At 42.1% G+C, this 17,981-nt stretch overlaps 1 protein-coding gene across 1 annotated transcript in view; it reads left to right on the top strand.

The window, feature by feature from the left end:
- Positions 1–17,981, top strand: part of bard1 (BRCA1 associated RING domain 1) — a 66,108-nt gene that overhangs the window by 24,600 nt on the left and 23,527 nt on the right. The window contains exons 7-8 of the mRNA XM_072914408.1: positions 697–869; positions 17,842–17,965. Of these exons, the coding sequence (XP_072770509.1) occupies positions 697–869; positions 17,842–17,965 (297 nt within the window). The remainder of the gene's footprint in view (positions 1–696; positions 870–17,841; positions 17,966–17,981) is intronic.

Below are 17,981 nucleotides of genomic sequence, written 5' to 3'. Positions count from 1 at the left end.
GTGGAAGTTTCTGGCCATTAGCATGGCAAGCTAGAACCACAGTGAAGGAGGACTTCTCATTCCCTGTGGTGTGAATATTCACTGTACGTGCTCCCGTTGTATCCACAGTGCGGTTCACAGGAATATCAGTTGCTGTGAAATAGTAATCCGTGTGCGGATGGAGAGATTGCGTCTTTTCATGAACCGGATCCTTGTCGCTTAGTAGGAGCCATTTTGTGGTCTTTACAGATGTAAACACACAAAGGAAATGAAACGTACGGTGATATCCGCGCGCTTTTTCTTCTTCTACGCGGGCGGGTGGTTGCTTACAGTAGAAGAAGAAGCGCTTCCTGTTCTATGGGGGCGGGTGCTTACCTTGGCGGTTGCTTGCGTAGAAGAAGAAGCGCTTCCTGTTCTACCGGGAAAAAAGATGGCGGCTGTTTACCGAAGTTGCGAGACCGAAACTTTATGAAAATGAATCTTAATATTAATCCATATATAAAGCGCACCGGGTTATAAGGCGCACTGTCAGCTTTTGAGAAAATTTGTGGTTTTTAGGTGCGCCTTATAGTGCGGAAAATACGGTAGTTTGTAACCTTGATGCTGGGTCAAGGTGCAGAATATGCTTGGAAAAAAAATGCGTTCCTAATACTTTTAAAAACAAGATTGAGAAGCAATATTTTCTCCTCTCCAAATAATACCCAGCTTGTGTTTCAGCACGAAGCCTGTAACCTGGGTCATGTGGCGGTGGTGCAGGTGCTGCTTTCCAGCGGCGCACTCGTCAACACTCCCGGCTATGAAAATGACTCTCCACTCCACGACGCCGTGCGCAATGGTCATATGGCCGTGGTCAAAGTGCTGCTGCAGTCAGGAGCCTCACAGAATGTGCTGTAAGTTTCATACTCACTTTCACATTACACAGTACTTTATTCATTCCTACACCAGAGTCCCCTCAGGAAAAAATAACATTCCAGATTTGAGATAGAAGTAAATACTGCAGGTATAAATGGAAATAAAATAAAAAGTACCAATAAGAACAAAAACATAAGAGTAAAAATAAGAATATAACAAGAGAAACTAGGCAGTAGTGACCACGTTATGAAGAGAGAACCAATGAAGAAAAAGGGTAATACTGTGAATTACTGTATATGAAAGACATGATGTTTAAATTGCACCTTTAAATTGTATTGCTGGTGCAGTTTATTTCAGTATTGTTATTGTTGTCATCCTAGTACCCCCAGAGAGGAGTTGTAGGACTTTTTGAGTCTATTAGTCCTGCACTTGGGATGAAGCAGTCTAGCACTGAACATGCTCCTCTGGCTGCCATCATCCATGATGTGAGGCGCACAGTCCTCTTCTCTGTTGCTGTCACCAGAGAGTCCACTTTTATTCCGCCTGATCAGTTTCTCCAGTCTGGAGCTGTCCTTCTTAGATGTACTGCCCCCCCAGCACACTAGCATGTGGAACAGAAGACTGGCAACCACAGGCTGGTAGTACATCCACACACTGGTAGTACAACCACAGGCTGGTAGTACATCCACACACTGGTAGTACAACCACAGGCTGGTAGTACATCCACACACTGGTAGTACAACCACAGACTGGTAGTATAACCACAGACTGGTAGAACATCCACAGACTGGTAGTACAACCACAGACTGGTAGTACAACCACAGACTGGTAGTATAACCACAGACTGGTAGTACATCCACAGACTGGTAGTACATCCACAGACTGGTAGTACAACGACAGACTGGTAGTACATCCACAGACTGGTAGTACATCCACACACTGGTAGTACAACCACAGACTGGTAGTATAACCACAGACTGGTAGTACATCCACAGACTGGTAGTACATCCACACACTGGTAGTACAACGACAGACTGGTAGTATAACCACAGACTGGTAGTACATCCACAGACTGGTAGTACAATGACAGACTGGTAGTATAACCACAGACTGGTAGTATAACCACAGACTGGTAGTACATCCACAGACTGGTAGTACATCCACAGACTGGTAGTACATCCACAGACTGGTAGTACATCCACACACTGGTAGTACAACGACAGACTGGTAGTACATCCACAGACTGGTAGTACGACAGACTGGTGGTATAACCACAGACTGGTAGTATAACCACAGACTGGTAGTACATCCACAGACTGGTAGTACATCCACAGACTGGTAGTACAACCACACACTGGTAGTACATCCACAGACTGGTAGTACAACCACAGACTGGTAGTATAACCACAGACTGGTAGTACATCCACAGACTGGTAGTACATCCACAGACTGGTAGTACAACCACACACTGGTAGTACATCCACAGACTGGTAGTATAACCACAGACTGGTAGTACATCCACAGACCGGTAGTACATCCACAGACCGGTAGTACATCCACAGACTGGTAGTATAACCACACACTGGTAGTACATCCACAGACTGGTAGTACAACCACAGACTGGTAGTACATCCACAGACTGGTAGTACAACCACACACTGGTAGTACATCCACAGACTGTCCTTTCCTGTACAATCAATCAATCATCCATCCATCCATTTTCTACCGCTTATTCCCTTTGGGGTCGCGGGGGCGCTGGAGCCTATCTCAGCTACAATCGGGCGGAAGGCGGGGTACACCCTGGACAAGTCGCCACCTCATCACAGATCAATCAATCAATGTTTATTTATATAGCCCTAAAACACAAGTGTCTCAAAGGGCTGCACAAGCCACAACGACATCCTCGGTACAGAGCCCACATAAGGGCAAGGAAAAACTCACCCCAGTGAGACGTCGATGTGAATGACTGAGAAACCTTGGAGAGGACCGCATATGTGGGTAGCCCCCCCCTAGGGGAAACAGAATGCAATGGATGTCGAGTGGATCTGACATAATATTGTGAGAGTCCAGTCCATAGTGGATCCAACATAATAGTACTGTCACAATGGGGGGTCGCAGCTTGCTGCGGGGTTGTTCTTCCAACGTAAGAACGGCTCCGGACGACAGCGTAAAGGTAGGAAGTGATTTATTTCTCATAAAAAAACAGAAAACAAGCAAAAGAAAAGCGTGCCGAACGCACGGGAAGCTAAGGCTAAACTTAGCACAGGCAAAAGACAGGGAACTCAAAAACTCACGTGACAAATGCATGGAGCAAATACAACGAAGGCAGAATGAGTGACAAACAAAGGTAGGCTTAAATAGCATCTCTGTTGAGCAACAGGTGCGCGTGCAAGGCAGGTGAAAAATCAAGTAACCATGGTGACGAAACAAACTCACAGGTGCACGAGTAACAACAAAAGGAGTCCAAAACTAACCAAACATAACTAAACAAAACATGATCCGGACCACGGATCATGACAAGTAAGAGTCCAGTCCATAGTGGATCTAACATAATAGTGAGAGTCCAGTCCATAGTGGATCTAACATAATAGTGTGAGAGTCCAGTCCATAGTGGATCTAACATAATAGTAAGAGTCCAGTCCATAGTGGATCTAACATAATAGTGTGAGAGTCCAGTCCATAGTGGATCGAACATAATAGTAAGAGTCCAGTCCATAGTGGATCGAACATAATAGTGAGAGTCCAGTCCATAGTGGATCTAACATAATAGTAAGAGTCCAGTCCATAGTGGATCCAACATAATAGTAAGAGTCCAGTCCATAGTGGATCTAACATAATATTGTGAGAGTCCAGTCCATAGTGGATCGAACATAATAGTAAGAGTCCAGTCCATAGTGGATCTAACATAATAGTGAGAGTCCAGTCCATAGTGGATCCAACATAGTAGTGTGAGAGTCCAGTCCATAGTGGATCTAACATAATAGTGTGAGAGTCCAGTCCATAGTGGATCCAACATAATAGTGAGAGTCCAGTCCATAGTGGATCCATCATAATAGTAAGAGTCCAGTCCATAGTGGATCCAACATAATAGTAAGAGTCCAGTCCATAGTGGATCCAACATAATAGTAAGAGTCCAGTCCATAATGGATCCAATGTAATAGTAAGAGTCCAGTCCATAATGGATCCAACATAATAGTAAGAGTCCAGTCCATAGTGGATCCAACATAATAGTAAGAGTCCAGTCCATAGTGGATCTAACATAATAGTGTGAGAGTCCAGTCCATAGTGGATCCAACATAATAGTAAGAGTCCAGTCCATAGTGGATCTAACATAATAGTGAGAGTCCAGTCCATAGTGGATCCAACATAATAGTAAGAGTCCAGTCCATAGTGGATCCAACATAATAGTAAGAGTCCAGTCCATAGTGGATCTAACATAATATTGTGAGAGTCCAGTCCATAGTGGATCGAACATAATAGTAAGAGTCCAGTCCATAGTGGATCTAACATAATAGTGAGAGTCCAGTCCATAGTGGATCCAACATAGTAGTGTGAGAGTCCAGTCCATAGTGGATCTAACATAATAGTGTGAGAGTCCAGTCCATAGTGGATCCAACATAATAGTGAGAGTCCAGTCCATAGTGGATCCAACATAATAGTAAGAGTCCAGTCCATAGTGGATCCAACATAATAGTAAGAGTCCAGTCCATAGTGGATCCAACATAATAGTAAGAGTCCAGTCCATAATGGATCCAATGTAATAGTAAGAGTCCAGTCCATAATGGATCCAACATAATATTGTGAGAGTCCAGTCCATAGTGGATCCAACATAATAGTAAGAGTCCAGTCCATAGTGGGGTCAGCAGGAAACCATCTCGAGCGGAGACGGGTCAGCAGCGCAGAGATGTTCCCAACCGATGCACAGGCGAGCGGTCCACCCCGGGTCCCGACTCTGGACAGCCAGCACTTCATCCATGGCCACCGGACCTGTTCCCCCCCCCCCCCAAACCCCCATTCCCTCCCCTCCACAAGGGATAGGGGGGAGCAGAGGAGAAAGGAAAAGAAACGGCAGATCAACTGGTCTAAAAAAGGGGGCTATTTGAAGGCTAGAGTATACAAATGAGTTTTAAGATGGGACTTAAATGCTTCTACTGAGGTAGCATCTCTAACTGTTACTGCTAGAACATTCCATAGTACTGGAGCCCCAATAGAAAACGCTCTATAGTCCGCAGACTTTTTTTGGGCTCTGGGAATCACTAATAAGCCGGAGTTCTTTGAAGGCAGATTTCTTGCCGGGACATATGGTACAATACAATCAGCAAGATAGGACGGAGCTAGACCGTGTAGTATTTTATACGTAAGTAGTAAAACCTTAAAGTCACATCTTAAGTGCACAGGAAGCCAGTGCAGGTGAGCCAGTATAGGTATATATACAGGTAAAAGCCAGTAAATTAGAATATTTTGAAAAACTTGATTTATTTCAGTAATTGCATTCAAAAGGTGTAACTTGTACATTATATTTATTCATTGCACACAGACTGATGCATTCAAATGTTTATTTCATTTAATTTTGATGATTTGAAGTGGCAACAAATGAAAATCCAAAATTCCGTGTGTCACAAAATTAGAATATTACTTAAGGCTAATACAAAAAAGGGATTTTTAGAAATGTTGGCCAACTGAAAAGTATGAAAATGAAAAATATGAGCATGTACAATACTCAATACTTGGTTGGAGCTCCTTTTGCCTCAATTACTGCGTTAATGCGGCGTGGCATGGAGTCGATGAGTTTCTGGCACTGCTCAGGTGTTATGAGAGCCCAGGTTGCTCTGATAGTGGCCTTCAACTCTTCTGCGTTTTTGGGTCTGGCATTCTGCATCTTCCTTTTCACAATACCCCACAGATTTTCTATGGGGCTAAGGTCAGGGGAGTTGGCGGGCCAATTTAGAACAGAAATACCATGGTCCGTAAACCAGGCACGGGTAGATTTTGCGCTGTGTGCAGGCGCCAAGTCTTGTTGGAACTTGAAATCTCCATCTCCATAGAGCAGGTCAGCAGCAGGAAGCATGAAGTGCTCTAAAACTTGCTGGTAGACGGCTGCGTTGACCCTGGATCTCAGGAAACAGAGTGGACCGACACCAGCAGATGACATGGCACCCCAAACCATCACCCAACCATGCAAATTTTGCATTTCCTTTGGAAATCGAGGTCCCAGAGTCTGGAGGAAGACAGGAGAGGCACAGGATCCACGTTGCCTGAAGTCTAGTGTAAAGTTTCCACCATCAGTGATGGTTTGGGGTGCCATGTCATCTGCTGGTGTCGGTCCACTCTGTTTCCTGAGATCCAGGGTCAACGCAGCCGTCTACCAGCAAGTTTTAGAGCACTTCATGCTTCCTGCTGCTGACCTGCTCTATGGAGATGGAGATTTCAAGTTCCAACAGGACTTGGCGCCTGCACACAGCGCAAAATCTACCCGTGCCTGGTTTACGGACCATGGTATTTCTGTTCTAAATTGGCCCGCCAACTCCCCTGACCTTAGCCCCATAGAAAATCTGTGGGGTATTGTGAAAAGGAAGATGCAGAATGCCAGACCCAAAAACGCAGAAGAGTTGAAGGCCACTATCAGAGCAACCTGGGCTCTCATAACACCTGAGCAGTGCCAGAAACTCATCGACTCCATGCCACGCCGCATTAACGCAGTAATTGAGGCAAAAGGAGCTCCAACCAAGTATTGAGTATTGTACATGCTCATATTTTTCATTTTCATACTTTTCAGTTGGCCAACATTTCTAAAAATCCCTTTTTTGTATTAGCCTTAAGTAATATTCTAATTTTGTGACACACGGAATTTTGGATTTTCATTTGTTGCCACTTCAAATCATCAAAATTAAATGAAATAAACATTTGAATGCATCAGTCTGTGTGCAATGAATAAATATAATGTACAAGTTACACCTTTTGAATGCAATTACTGAAATAAATCAAGTTTTTCAAAATATTCTAATTTACTGGCTTTTACCTGTATATACAGTATAGGTATATATATATATGTATATATGTATATAAAGGTATATACAGTATAGGTATATATATATGTATATAAAGGTATATACAGTATAGGTATATATACATATATATATATATATATATATATATATATATATATATATATATATATAAAGGTATATACAGTATAGGCGTAATATGATCAAACTTTCTTGTTCTTGTCAAAAGTCTAGCAGCCGCATTTTGTACCAACTGTAATCTTTTAATGCTAGACATAGGGAGACATGAAAATAATAGGTTACAGTAATGGAGACGAGACGTAACGAATGCATGAATAATGATCTCAGCGTCGCTAGTGGATAAAATAGAACACATTTTAGCGATATTACGGAGATGAAAGAAGGCCGTTTTAGTAACACTCTTAATGTGTGACTCTGTACAAGTGTTCCGTGTTAACAGTCCGGTCCAGCTTGTTGTCTACCCACACCCAGAAGTACTTGAATGAGTCCACGGTCTGTACTTCCACTCCCTCGATCACAATAGGTTGTGACCTTGGATTCCACCTCCCCAAGTCAATGACCAGCTTTGACGGGTTGAGCTCCAAGAAAGGCTTCATTGATGTTTGTATGGCCTGAGACCTAGTTGGTGAAAGAGCAGGTCATGTCCTGCTGTAGCAACACATGGTGTTGTTAGTATCTCTTAATAAGTCAGCTGCTTGAAATGCTTTTTGATCAATGACTTGATGCTGTGTCAGTGTGTATTATTATTAAATGTTAAAAAGTAGTTACCTTTAATAGCCAGAAGAACCAATTCTTCCTTCCTGTCGTATGCTGGAGCAGTGGCTTGGAAAAGAGTGTCTCCTCACTCTTTTTCCTGCACAAACCACTTTGTGTGTTTAAAATGTGTAACTGTTGCTGGTGTGAGGAATCCAATGGAACCATTTTATGGACCAGTGGACCTTTTAATTGTCCCCCAGGTATTATCTTTGCTGACGCTCATTTTTAAAAGACAACCAGGTAGCTTTTGTTCCTTTTCTGCATTCTTTTCACTCTTTTGTTGTTTTTCCTTGAAGTGGCTTCTGCCTTTTTTAGGCAGTTTGAAGTTCCCTCCTGGCAGTGCCGGCCCAAGCCTCCATGGGGCCCTAAGCAAAATTTGATTTTGGGGCCCTCTATTTCTGCCAATAATATTGATTGATCATTCACACACCTACTATAAACTCATTGCGGCTCTGGCAGTGTTGTTTACATGATCCTATTGTCAGCCTGGCATGTCTTTACAAATGACATGTCATTTATAAAGATATGGGGGTGGCCCAGTTAAGAACATAAATAATACCAATGAATGAACGAATGATGTCCAGAGTGCCACATATGGTTCCTAATCTTAAAATGTAGGAAACATTCAGCTACAAGAGTGGCCTGGGGTTGAACAGTCCAAGTGATAAAGCTTTGTATTTACAGTAAAAGTGTCATCTTGTCTCATCAGTCTTGTACTTATTAGTCTTTAATTACTAGTTTACATTTTTAGTTAATTGTTCATATTTAATGTTTACTTTGTGCAAAGAGAGCGCAGTCTACTGAAGTTAAATTCATCAATAGTTTTCCCCTTTGAAAGACGCAAGGCAAATTCCTTCCATTTCACCATGTTGCTACAATGATCTTCACTGTTTTCATGCTGTTTCAGCAGTGCACCTATGTTGACCCAATCCCGCTGTCCCTCGGCTGACACTTTTAAGGACTTTTTGGAAAATAATTTGCAGCAAAAGCAATAGACTGCATCTTTACTTCTTGAATAAGTCAGCCAGCTACGCTTGACTTTTTCCCCATTGACTAGCTGTCTGTAGGTATAATGATAATGAAAACTTGGGCCATCATGCCGTTTGGGGAATGAAAAGTTCTCCTTAATAGACAGTGGTCCTCTGATCACCTGCTCAGTCCTGTCTGAATCTGAGAGGAAAGATATGGCGTCACATTAGTGCCAAAAATCCAAGCGCATAAAAACTGTTATCGCGCGCTGATTCTCCACTTTGTGCGCGCGCGACACCCTTTTGCGCGCGCGTGGTGTCTTTTTGTGCGCGCGCGGTGCCTTTCTGCGCGCGCGCCGTCTCGGTCTGTGCGCTCTCTGTGTACTCCTGGCATCTCTCCTCGCGCTGTCATTTTGTTTTTGGCACTTTGGGGGCGGGTATGCTTAGACAGCCCCTCCTTTCTGATTGGCTCTGAGCATTTTTCATATGACCAATCATTCTCCAGCGTAGCAACGTTGTAGCCATCTTACCTCGGACAGCTAGCCTCAATCATTACATTGATGTCAAAGCAAGTTATTTAATTTAATTAGTACTTGTACCAATTAAATTACCATAACTTGCTCGATTTTCGACCAATTTACAAACGGTTTGCCTTGTTACAAATCTTATTACATGTAGATATGACATAGGATGCTGCACCTGTTGAAATGACCTCTTTCGCTATAAAAAAAATTACTTAATTGTGCAACATAGTTGTGTAGGGTCAGTGATAGTCAGTTCTCTGATTATTTTAAACTGTTTCAGAATACATTATTAAAAGGCTATTTTTAACATTTTAAAAACAAAATTCAGAGATTATTTCATTAATTTTATGGCTGAATCAAAAGAAATTCCATAAATTAGAAAACAAATGTTCAAGAAGAAGTGAAAACTTTGCGCCTATAACAATCTTGATACATATTGACGATGACCCGCCCTGCTATACTTCTGATTGGCTCTGAGCATTTCGCCTGACCAATCAGAAAGAAGGGGCCGTCTAAGCATACCCGCCCCCAAAGTGCCAAAACGAAACATGCCAGCGCACAGACCGAGACGGCGCGCGCGCAAAAAGGCACCAAGCACGAAGTGGAGAATCAACGCGCGATAACCGTTTTCATGCGCTCGGATTTTTGGCACTAATGTGACGCCATAGCAGGCGGCAAACGTCAGAGGTGCAGCAGAGGCAGCTTTACATTTAAAGAGAGGCAGGAAGAATCACTAAGCCTAGATCAGCAGCAGCACTCTGTTGACCTAAAATTGTGTTTTTGTACAATAATATATCTTTGATCATTTAGAAATCATCAGTCAGACTCGTACATGCAAAAAATTAAAAATAAGATTTTTTTGTTAATTGCTTTTGGGGGCCCCCTGGTGGCCGCGGGGCCCTAAGCAAGCGCTTAGTACGCTTATGCCTTGGGCCGGCTCTGCCTCCTGGTGTTAGTCAATGCACAATGAGGGAAGTAATATTCAATCCCTTGTTGACTTTATAAGTTCACCTCCTCATGGAGACATGATCAGTCCGTCATTGTTATGCTTTGTTTCTTCAGAAAGAGACATCATTTTAAGAAAGACAACACGACCTTCTGGAGAATACAGCAATTGGTTGTGACCCAGATCATAAGTAGGCCAAGGCAACAAAGAAGATCCTGCAGTGGCCACTCTCCAAACTGGAATCTGTCAAACTTCTCCTCAAAAACAAAGATCCCCATAAAACATGGGTCTTTATGAGGTGCTCATAATTGAGCGGTAGTCGTGTGGACACAAACACTGATTGGCTTACCACTAAAAGTCACTGCAGGGCTGGGCTTTCTTTGGTCTGTCCCCAAACAAGTAGAAGCAGAGATCAGCTGATATGTTGTTTTCATGTTATTAGTAGTTGAGGAGGCCGATAAAGTACATTTGGAGGTGATATTCATTTGCAGTAAAAGTTATTTAATCAATATGTTGTCAGGTTTCCTCCTGAAGTATTGTCAACATTTAAATAAAACTCCTTCATGTAGATTATAGTTGAGACATTATTCAAGATGACTGACATTTCTTCCTTAGAGAAAGTATGAGAATGTGTGAGCTCTGTCATGTTATTTGACTGACTGATGGATCATGAAACTCGTGGTGCTCCTTTAATAAACTCACGCTCCGAGTGTTGTGGACAGAGGCTTGTCATCGCCGCAGAAACCAAAACACCCACAATGCGGCGGGAATACCCCAGGAAAAGAGACGCTGGATTTCATGAGGAAAATGAGAAGTTTTGAGCAAAGAAGATGTACTGTAGGCAAGAAGGCGGGTGTGGCCGCGTGAACGCTGCCGTCAAGTAGACCGGAGAACATTTTTCACAAGAACTCCAATAAATGACCTGTCGGATAACAAAACATTTTGTTTCCTAATTGAATAAATAGAAAATTAGGCTCAAGCAAAAAAAGAACCTATTGTGTATTATATATATATATATATATATATATATATATATATATATATATATATATATATATATATATATATATATATGTATGTGTGGGAAAAAAACCACAAGACTACTTCATCTCTACAGGCCTGTTTCATGAGGGGGTTCCCTCAATCATCAGTAGATTTTAATGGGAGCATTCACATACCATGGTTTATATAGGGCACAGAGTGGGTGGGTACAGGCTGGCGTAGGGGCGTGGTGATTGGCTCATGTGTTGCCTAGGAGGTGTTTCCGTCTGTGGCGGCATGCTGATACAATTTCGCTGCGCTTGTTGAGGGATGACAGGTCTGGACGGTATATAATGAACAGTTTCTCTTTCAAGCATAGGTTGCATCTTTTATTACCACTATTGTAAGGTGTGCTGGATGCAAGAATTTGCCATGTTATTGAATATTCAACATTATTGTCTTTGAGGTCCCAAATGTGTTTGCTGAGTTCTGTGGTATTCCGCAGGTTTTGGTTCCTGAAAGAAGCCTTGTGATTGTTCCATCTGGTTTTAAACTCTCCCTCGGTTAATCCTACATATGTGTCGGATGTGTTAATGTCCTTGCGTGTTACCTTAGATTGGTAAACAACTGATGTTTGTAAGCACCCCCCGTTGAGAGGGCAATCAGGTTTCTTGCGGCAGTTGCAGCCTTTGTTGGTTTTGAGCCAATCACCACGCCCCTACGCCAGCCTGTACCCACCCACTCTGTGCCCTATATAAACCATGGTATGTGAATGCTCCCATTAAAATCTCCTGATGATTGAGGGAACCCCCTCATGAAACAGGCCTGTAGAGATGAAGTAGTCTTGTGATTTTTTTTCCCACACATACATATATTGCGCTCTACTACGGTATCGAGCACTATTTTTTGGATTACCTTTTTAAGACATATATACAGGTAAAAGCCAGTAAATTAGAATATTTTGAAAAACTTGATTTATTTCAGTAATTGCATTCAAAAGGTGTAACTTGTACATTATATTTATTCATTGCACACAGACTGATGCATTCAAATGTTTATTTCATTTAATTTTGATGATTTGAAGTGGCAACAAATGAAAATCCAAAATTCCGTGTGTCACAAAATTAGAATATTACTTAAGGCTAATACAAAAAAGGGATTTTTAGAAATGTTGGCCAACTGAAAAGTATGAAAATGAAAAATATGAGCATGTACAATACTCAATACTTGGTTGGAGCTCCTTTTGCCTCAATTACTGCGTTAATGCGGCGTGGCATGGAGTCGATGAGTTTCTGGCACTGCTCAGGTGTTATGAGAGCCCAGGTTGCTCTGATAGTGGCCTTCAACTCTTCTGCGTTTTTGGGTCTGGCATTCTGCATCTTCCTTTTCACAATACCCCACAGATTTTCTATGGGGCTAAGGTCAGGGGAGTTGGCGGGCCAATTTAGAACAGAAATACCATGGTCCGTAAACCAGGCACGGGTAGATTTTGCGCTGTGTGCAGGCGCCAAGTCCTGTTGGAACTTGAAATCTCCATCTCCATAGAGCAGGTCAGCAGCAGGAAGCATGAAGTGCTCTAAAACTTGCTGGTAGACGGCTGCGTTGACCCTGGATCTCAGGAAACAGAGTGGACCGACACCAGCAGATGACATGGCACCCCAAACCATCACTGATGGTGGAAACTTTACACTAGACTTCAGGCAACGTGGATCCTGTGCCTCTCCTGTCTTCCTCCAGACTCTGGGACCTCGATTTCCAAAGGAAATGCAACATTTGCATGGTTGGGTGATGGTTTGGGGTGCCATGTCATCTGCTGGTGTCGGTCCACTCTGTTTCCTGAGATCCAGGGTCAACGCAGCCGTCTACCAGCAAGTTTTAGAGCACTTCATGCTTCCTGCTGCTGACCTGCTCTATGGAGATGGAGATTTCAAGTTCCAACAGGACTTGGCGCCTGCACACAGCGCAAAATCTACCCGTACCTGGTTTACGGACCATGGTATTTCTGTTCTAAATTGGCCCGCCAACTCCCCTGACCTTAGCCCCATAGAAAATCTGTGGGGTATTGTGAAAAGGAAGATGCAGAATGCCAGACCCAAAAACGCAGAAGAGTTGAAGGCCACTATCAGAGCAACCTGGGCTCTCATAACACCTGAGCAGTGCCAGAAACTCATCGACTCCATGCCACGCCGCATTAACGCAGTAATTGAGGCAAAAGGAGCTCCAACCAAGTATTGAGTATTGTACATGCTCATATTTTTCATTTTCATACTTTTCAGTTGGCCAACATTTCTAAAAATCCCTTTTTTGTATTAGCCTTAAGTAATATTCTAATTTTGTGACACATGGAATTTTGGATTTTCATTTGTTGCCACTTCAAATCATCAAAATTAAATGAAATAAACATTTGAATGCATCAGTCTGTGTGCAATGAATAAATATAATGTACAAGTTACACCTTTTGAATGCAATTACTGAAATAAATCAAGTTTTTCAAAATATTCTAATTTACTGGCTTTTACCTGTATGTATGTATATGTATGTATGTATGTATATATATATATATATATATACATATATATATATATATATATATATATACATATATATATATATATATATATATATATATATATATATACATATATATATATATACAAACCCCGTTTCCATATGAGTTGGGAAATTGTGTTAGATGTAAATATAAACGGAATACAATGATTTGCAAATCATTTTCAAGCCATATTCAGTTGAATATGCTACAAAGACAACATATTTGATGTTCAAACTCATAAACTTTATTTTTTTTTGCAAATAATCATTAACTTTAGAATTTGATGGCAGCAACACGTGACAAAGAAGTTGGGAAAGGTGGCAATAAATACTGATAAAGTTGAGGAATGCTCATCAAACACTTATTTGGAACATCCCACAGGTGTGCAGGCTAATTGGGAACAGGTGGGTGCCATGATTGGGTATAAAAGTAGATTCCATGAAATGCTCAGTCATTCACAAACAAGGATGGGGCGAGGGTCACCACTTTGTCATACAAATGCGTGAGCAAATTGTTGAACAGTTTAAGAAAAACCTTTCTCAAGCAGCTATTGCAAGGAATTTAGGGATTTCACCATCCACGCTCCGTAATATCATCAAAGGGTTCAGAGAATCTGGAGAAATCACTGCACGTAAGCAGCTAAGCCCGTGACCTTCCATCCCTCAGGCTGTACTGCATCAACAAGCGACATCAGTGTGTAAAGGATATCACCACATGGGCTCAGGAACACTTCAGAAACCCAATGTCAGTAACTACAGTTGGTCGCTACATCTGTAAGTGCAAGTTAAAACTCTCCTATGCAAGGTGAAAACCGCTTATCAACAACACCCAGAAACGCCGTCGGCTTCGCTGGGCCTGAGCTCATCTAAGATGGACTGATACAAAGTGGAAAAGTGTTCTGTGGTCTGACGAGTCCACATTTCAAATTGTTTTTGGAAACTGTGGACGTCGTGTCCTCCGGACCAAAGAGGAAAAGAACCATCCGGATTGTTCTAGGCGCAAAGTGTAAAAGGCAGCATGTGTGATGGTATGGGGGTGTATTAGTGGCCAAGACATGGGTAACTTACACATCTTTGAAGGCACCATTAATGCTGAAAGGTACATACAGGTTTTGGAGCAACATATGTTGCCATCCAAGCAACGTTACCATGGACGCCCCTGCTTATTTCAGCAAGACAATGCCAAGCCACGTGTTACATCAACGTGGCTTCATAGTAAAAGAGTGCGGGTACTAGACTGGCCTGCCTGTAGTCCAGACATTGAAAATGTGTGGCGCATTATGAAGCCTAAAATAGCACAAGGGAGACCCCCGGACTGTTGAACAACTTAAGCTGTACATCAAGCAAGAATGGGAAAGAATTCCACCTGAGAAGCTTCAAAAATGTGTCTCCTCAGTTCCCAAACCTCTACTGAGTGTTGTTAAAAGGAAAGGCCATGTAACACAGTGGTGAACATGCCCTTTCCCAACTACTTTGGCACGTGTTGCAAGTTAATTATTATTTGCAAAAAAAAAAAAAAAGTTTATGAGTTTGAACATCAAATATGTTGTCTTTGTAGCATATTCAACTGAATATGGCTTGAAAAGGATTCGCAAATAATTGTATTCTGTTTATATTTACATCTAACACAATTACCCAACTCATATGGAAACAGGATTTGTATATATATATATATATATATATATATATATATATATATATATATATGGTGAGGATTATTATTGAGCTACTATGTTGATACATTAGAAATACTGTCATGGTATGTTTATAGATGCTATCTGATGCTGGTTTAGACCTTTCTCTGTTTCTTTAACGTGGAGAAAATGATGCTGACATTAAACGGTTGTTCTGTGAAGTTTCAGCAAGTAGGAGGTGGTTTCCTAAAGTATGTAAAAAACTGATCTCAAATGTAACCTTGATTGAAAAGTAATTGAAAGGCAGATAATTGATGAGCCTTTTGTCTGATTGTGTTGAATGCTGCACTGTGTTGGGGACATTCAGGAGTGCAGCTGTCAGTGGCTTCATGTCAATATTTGAATTGATTTATTTCATTTCATATTCAATGTTTGTGGGTCACTTGTTTGGGAGGAAAGAACATTTGACATTGTTAAATTGTAATTCTGGACTGTATGTGTCAAAAATGTATAATAATTAATAAACTGTCATGATCATGTTTTGTTTAGTTATGTTCTGTTAGTTTTGGACTCCCTTAGTTCCTGTTTTGTGCGCCTCTGGTTTGTTTTAGTTTCCATGGGGATTAATTGGGTTCACCTGCCTCTGGTGTCGAGCACTAATCACAGAGCTATTTATTCACCTTTCTGGCCACGCTCAGTCTGGCTTCCTTGTTTGCTTCAGGCTACAGTTGTGTAGGTTCATGTCTTGTTTGCTTCATGCTACAGTTGTGTAGGTTCATGTCTTGTTTGCTTCATGCAACAGTTACGTTTGTAGTTCTTGTCTCCATGTTTATGCTTCCTGTGCTAAGAGGTAACCTTGGCTTCCCGTGTGATCGGCACGTTTTCCTTCTGCTTGTTTTCTGTTTTTGGTACGTGTTTGGAGTTTGAAGATTAAATCATGTTCTTACCTGCACGCCTTGTCCGGAGTGGTCCGTCCGCATTCCGGGAGAACAAACCTCGCAGTAAGCTGCGACCCCTCCATCGTGACATAAACACACATTTAGAAAAAAACTTCAAAATGCCAAATATCGTGCCGATAATTTGTCGAGTTCCCGTTTAAAGGGGAACATTATCACAATTTCAGAATGGTTAAAACCATTAAAAATCAGTTCCCAGTGGCTTATTTTATTTTTCGAAGTTTTTTTCAAAATGTTACCCATCACGCAATATCCCTAAAAAAAGCTTCAAAGTGCCTGATTTTAACCATCGTTATATACACCCGTCCATTTTCCTGTGACGTCACATAGTGATGCCAACACAAACAAACATGGCGGAAAGAACAGCAAGCTATAGCGACATTAGCTCGGATTCAGACTCGGATTTCAGCAGCTTAAGCGATTCAACAGATTACGCATGTATTGAAACGGATGGTTGTAGTGTGGAGGCAGGTAGCGAAAACCAAATTGAAGAAGAAACTGAAGCTATTGAGCCATATCGCTTTGAACCGTATGCAAGCCAAACCGACGAAAACGACACGACAGCCAGCGACACGGGAGAAAGCGAGGACGAATTCGGCGATCGCCTTCTAACCAACGATTGGTATGTGTTTGTTTGGCATTAAAGGAAACTATGAACTAGGTTTACAGCATATGAAATACATTTGGCAACAACATGCACTTTGAGAGTGCAGACAGCCCAGTTTTCATCAATTAATATATTCTGTAGACATACCCTCATCCGCTCTCTTTTCCTGAAAGCTGATCTGTCCAGTTTTGGAGTTGATGTCAGCAGGCCAGGGAAGCTAGGGTCGATATTCTTCTCTTGATCATCTTCGGTGGCATAAGGGACGGTGTGAGCCAAGACATCCAGGGGGTTTAGCTCGCTCGTCTGCGGGAACAAACCGCCGCCATTGCTTGCCGTGCTACCGAGGTCCTTTGTCCCTGAATTGCTCATACACTCCGGCAGATTCAATGGGGGTCTGGCGGCAGATTTCTCTGACATTATCGTTGGAAATGCATCTGCTTTGAGTGTCGCAGGATATCCACACATTCTTGCCATCTCTGTCGTAGCATAGCTTTCGTCGGTAAAGTGTGCGGAACAAACGTCCAATTTCTTGCCACTTTGGCATCTTTGGGCCACTGGTGCAACTTGAATCCGTCCCTGTTGGTGTTGTTACACCCTCCGACAACACACCGACGAGGCATGATGTCTCCAAGGTACGGAAAACAGTCGAAAAAACGGAAAATAACAGAGCTGATTTGATTCGGTGTTTGAGAAAATGGCGGATTGCTTCCCGATGTGACGTCATCGCTCCGAGAGCGAATATTAGAAAGGCGTTTAATTCGCCAAAATTCACCCATTTAGAGTTCGGAAATCGGTTAAAAAAAAATATGTGGTCTTTTTTCTGCAACATCAAGGTATATATTGACGCTTACATAGGTCTGGTGATAATGTTCCCCTTTAAAGAGCATTATACATAAACCATACCTAATTACGTCGATGCCTTCTCCAGGCCCTACGGTGTGCTGATTGTGTCATGTGCAGCACATGTTGTTTGGCCATGAGGTGCATGACAATGAGGTGTTCTCCACAGTAATCACATGTTGTTTGGCCATGAGGTGCATGACAATGAGGTGTTGTCCACAGTAATCTTCATGGCAAGAGACCTGCAGACTGTGCTGTGACTCAGGAGATGCTGGACATCCTCCAGGAAGCATCCAAGGAGGCCACCAGAGCTAACACAAGTGGAAACAGCCCAGCCAGTCTTCCTGTAATAAGTCCTCTTT

The sequence above is a fragment of the Nerophis lumbriciformis genome, linkage group LG13 (genome assembly GCF_033978685.3).
Source record: "Nerophis lumbriciformis linkage group LG13, RoL_Nlum_v2.1, whole genome shotgun sequence".
Classification (NCBI taxonomy): Eukaryota; Metazoa; Chordata; class Actinopteri; order Syngnathiformes; family Syngnathidae; genus Nerophis; species Nerophis lumbriciformis.
Note: the sequence above shows the minus strand (reverse complement) of the source record. Positions and strands in the feature narration are given on the sequence as shown.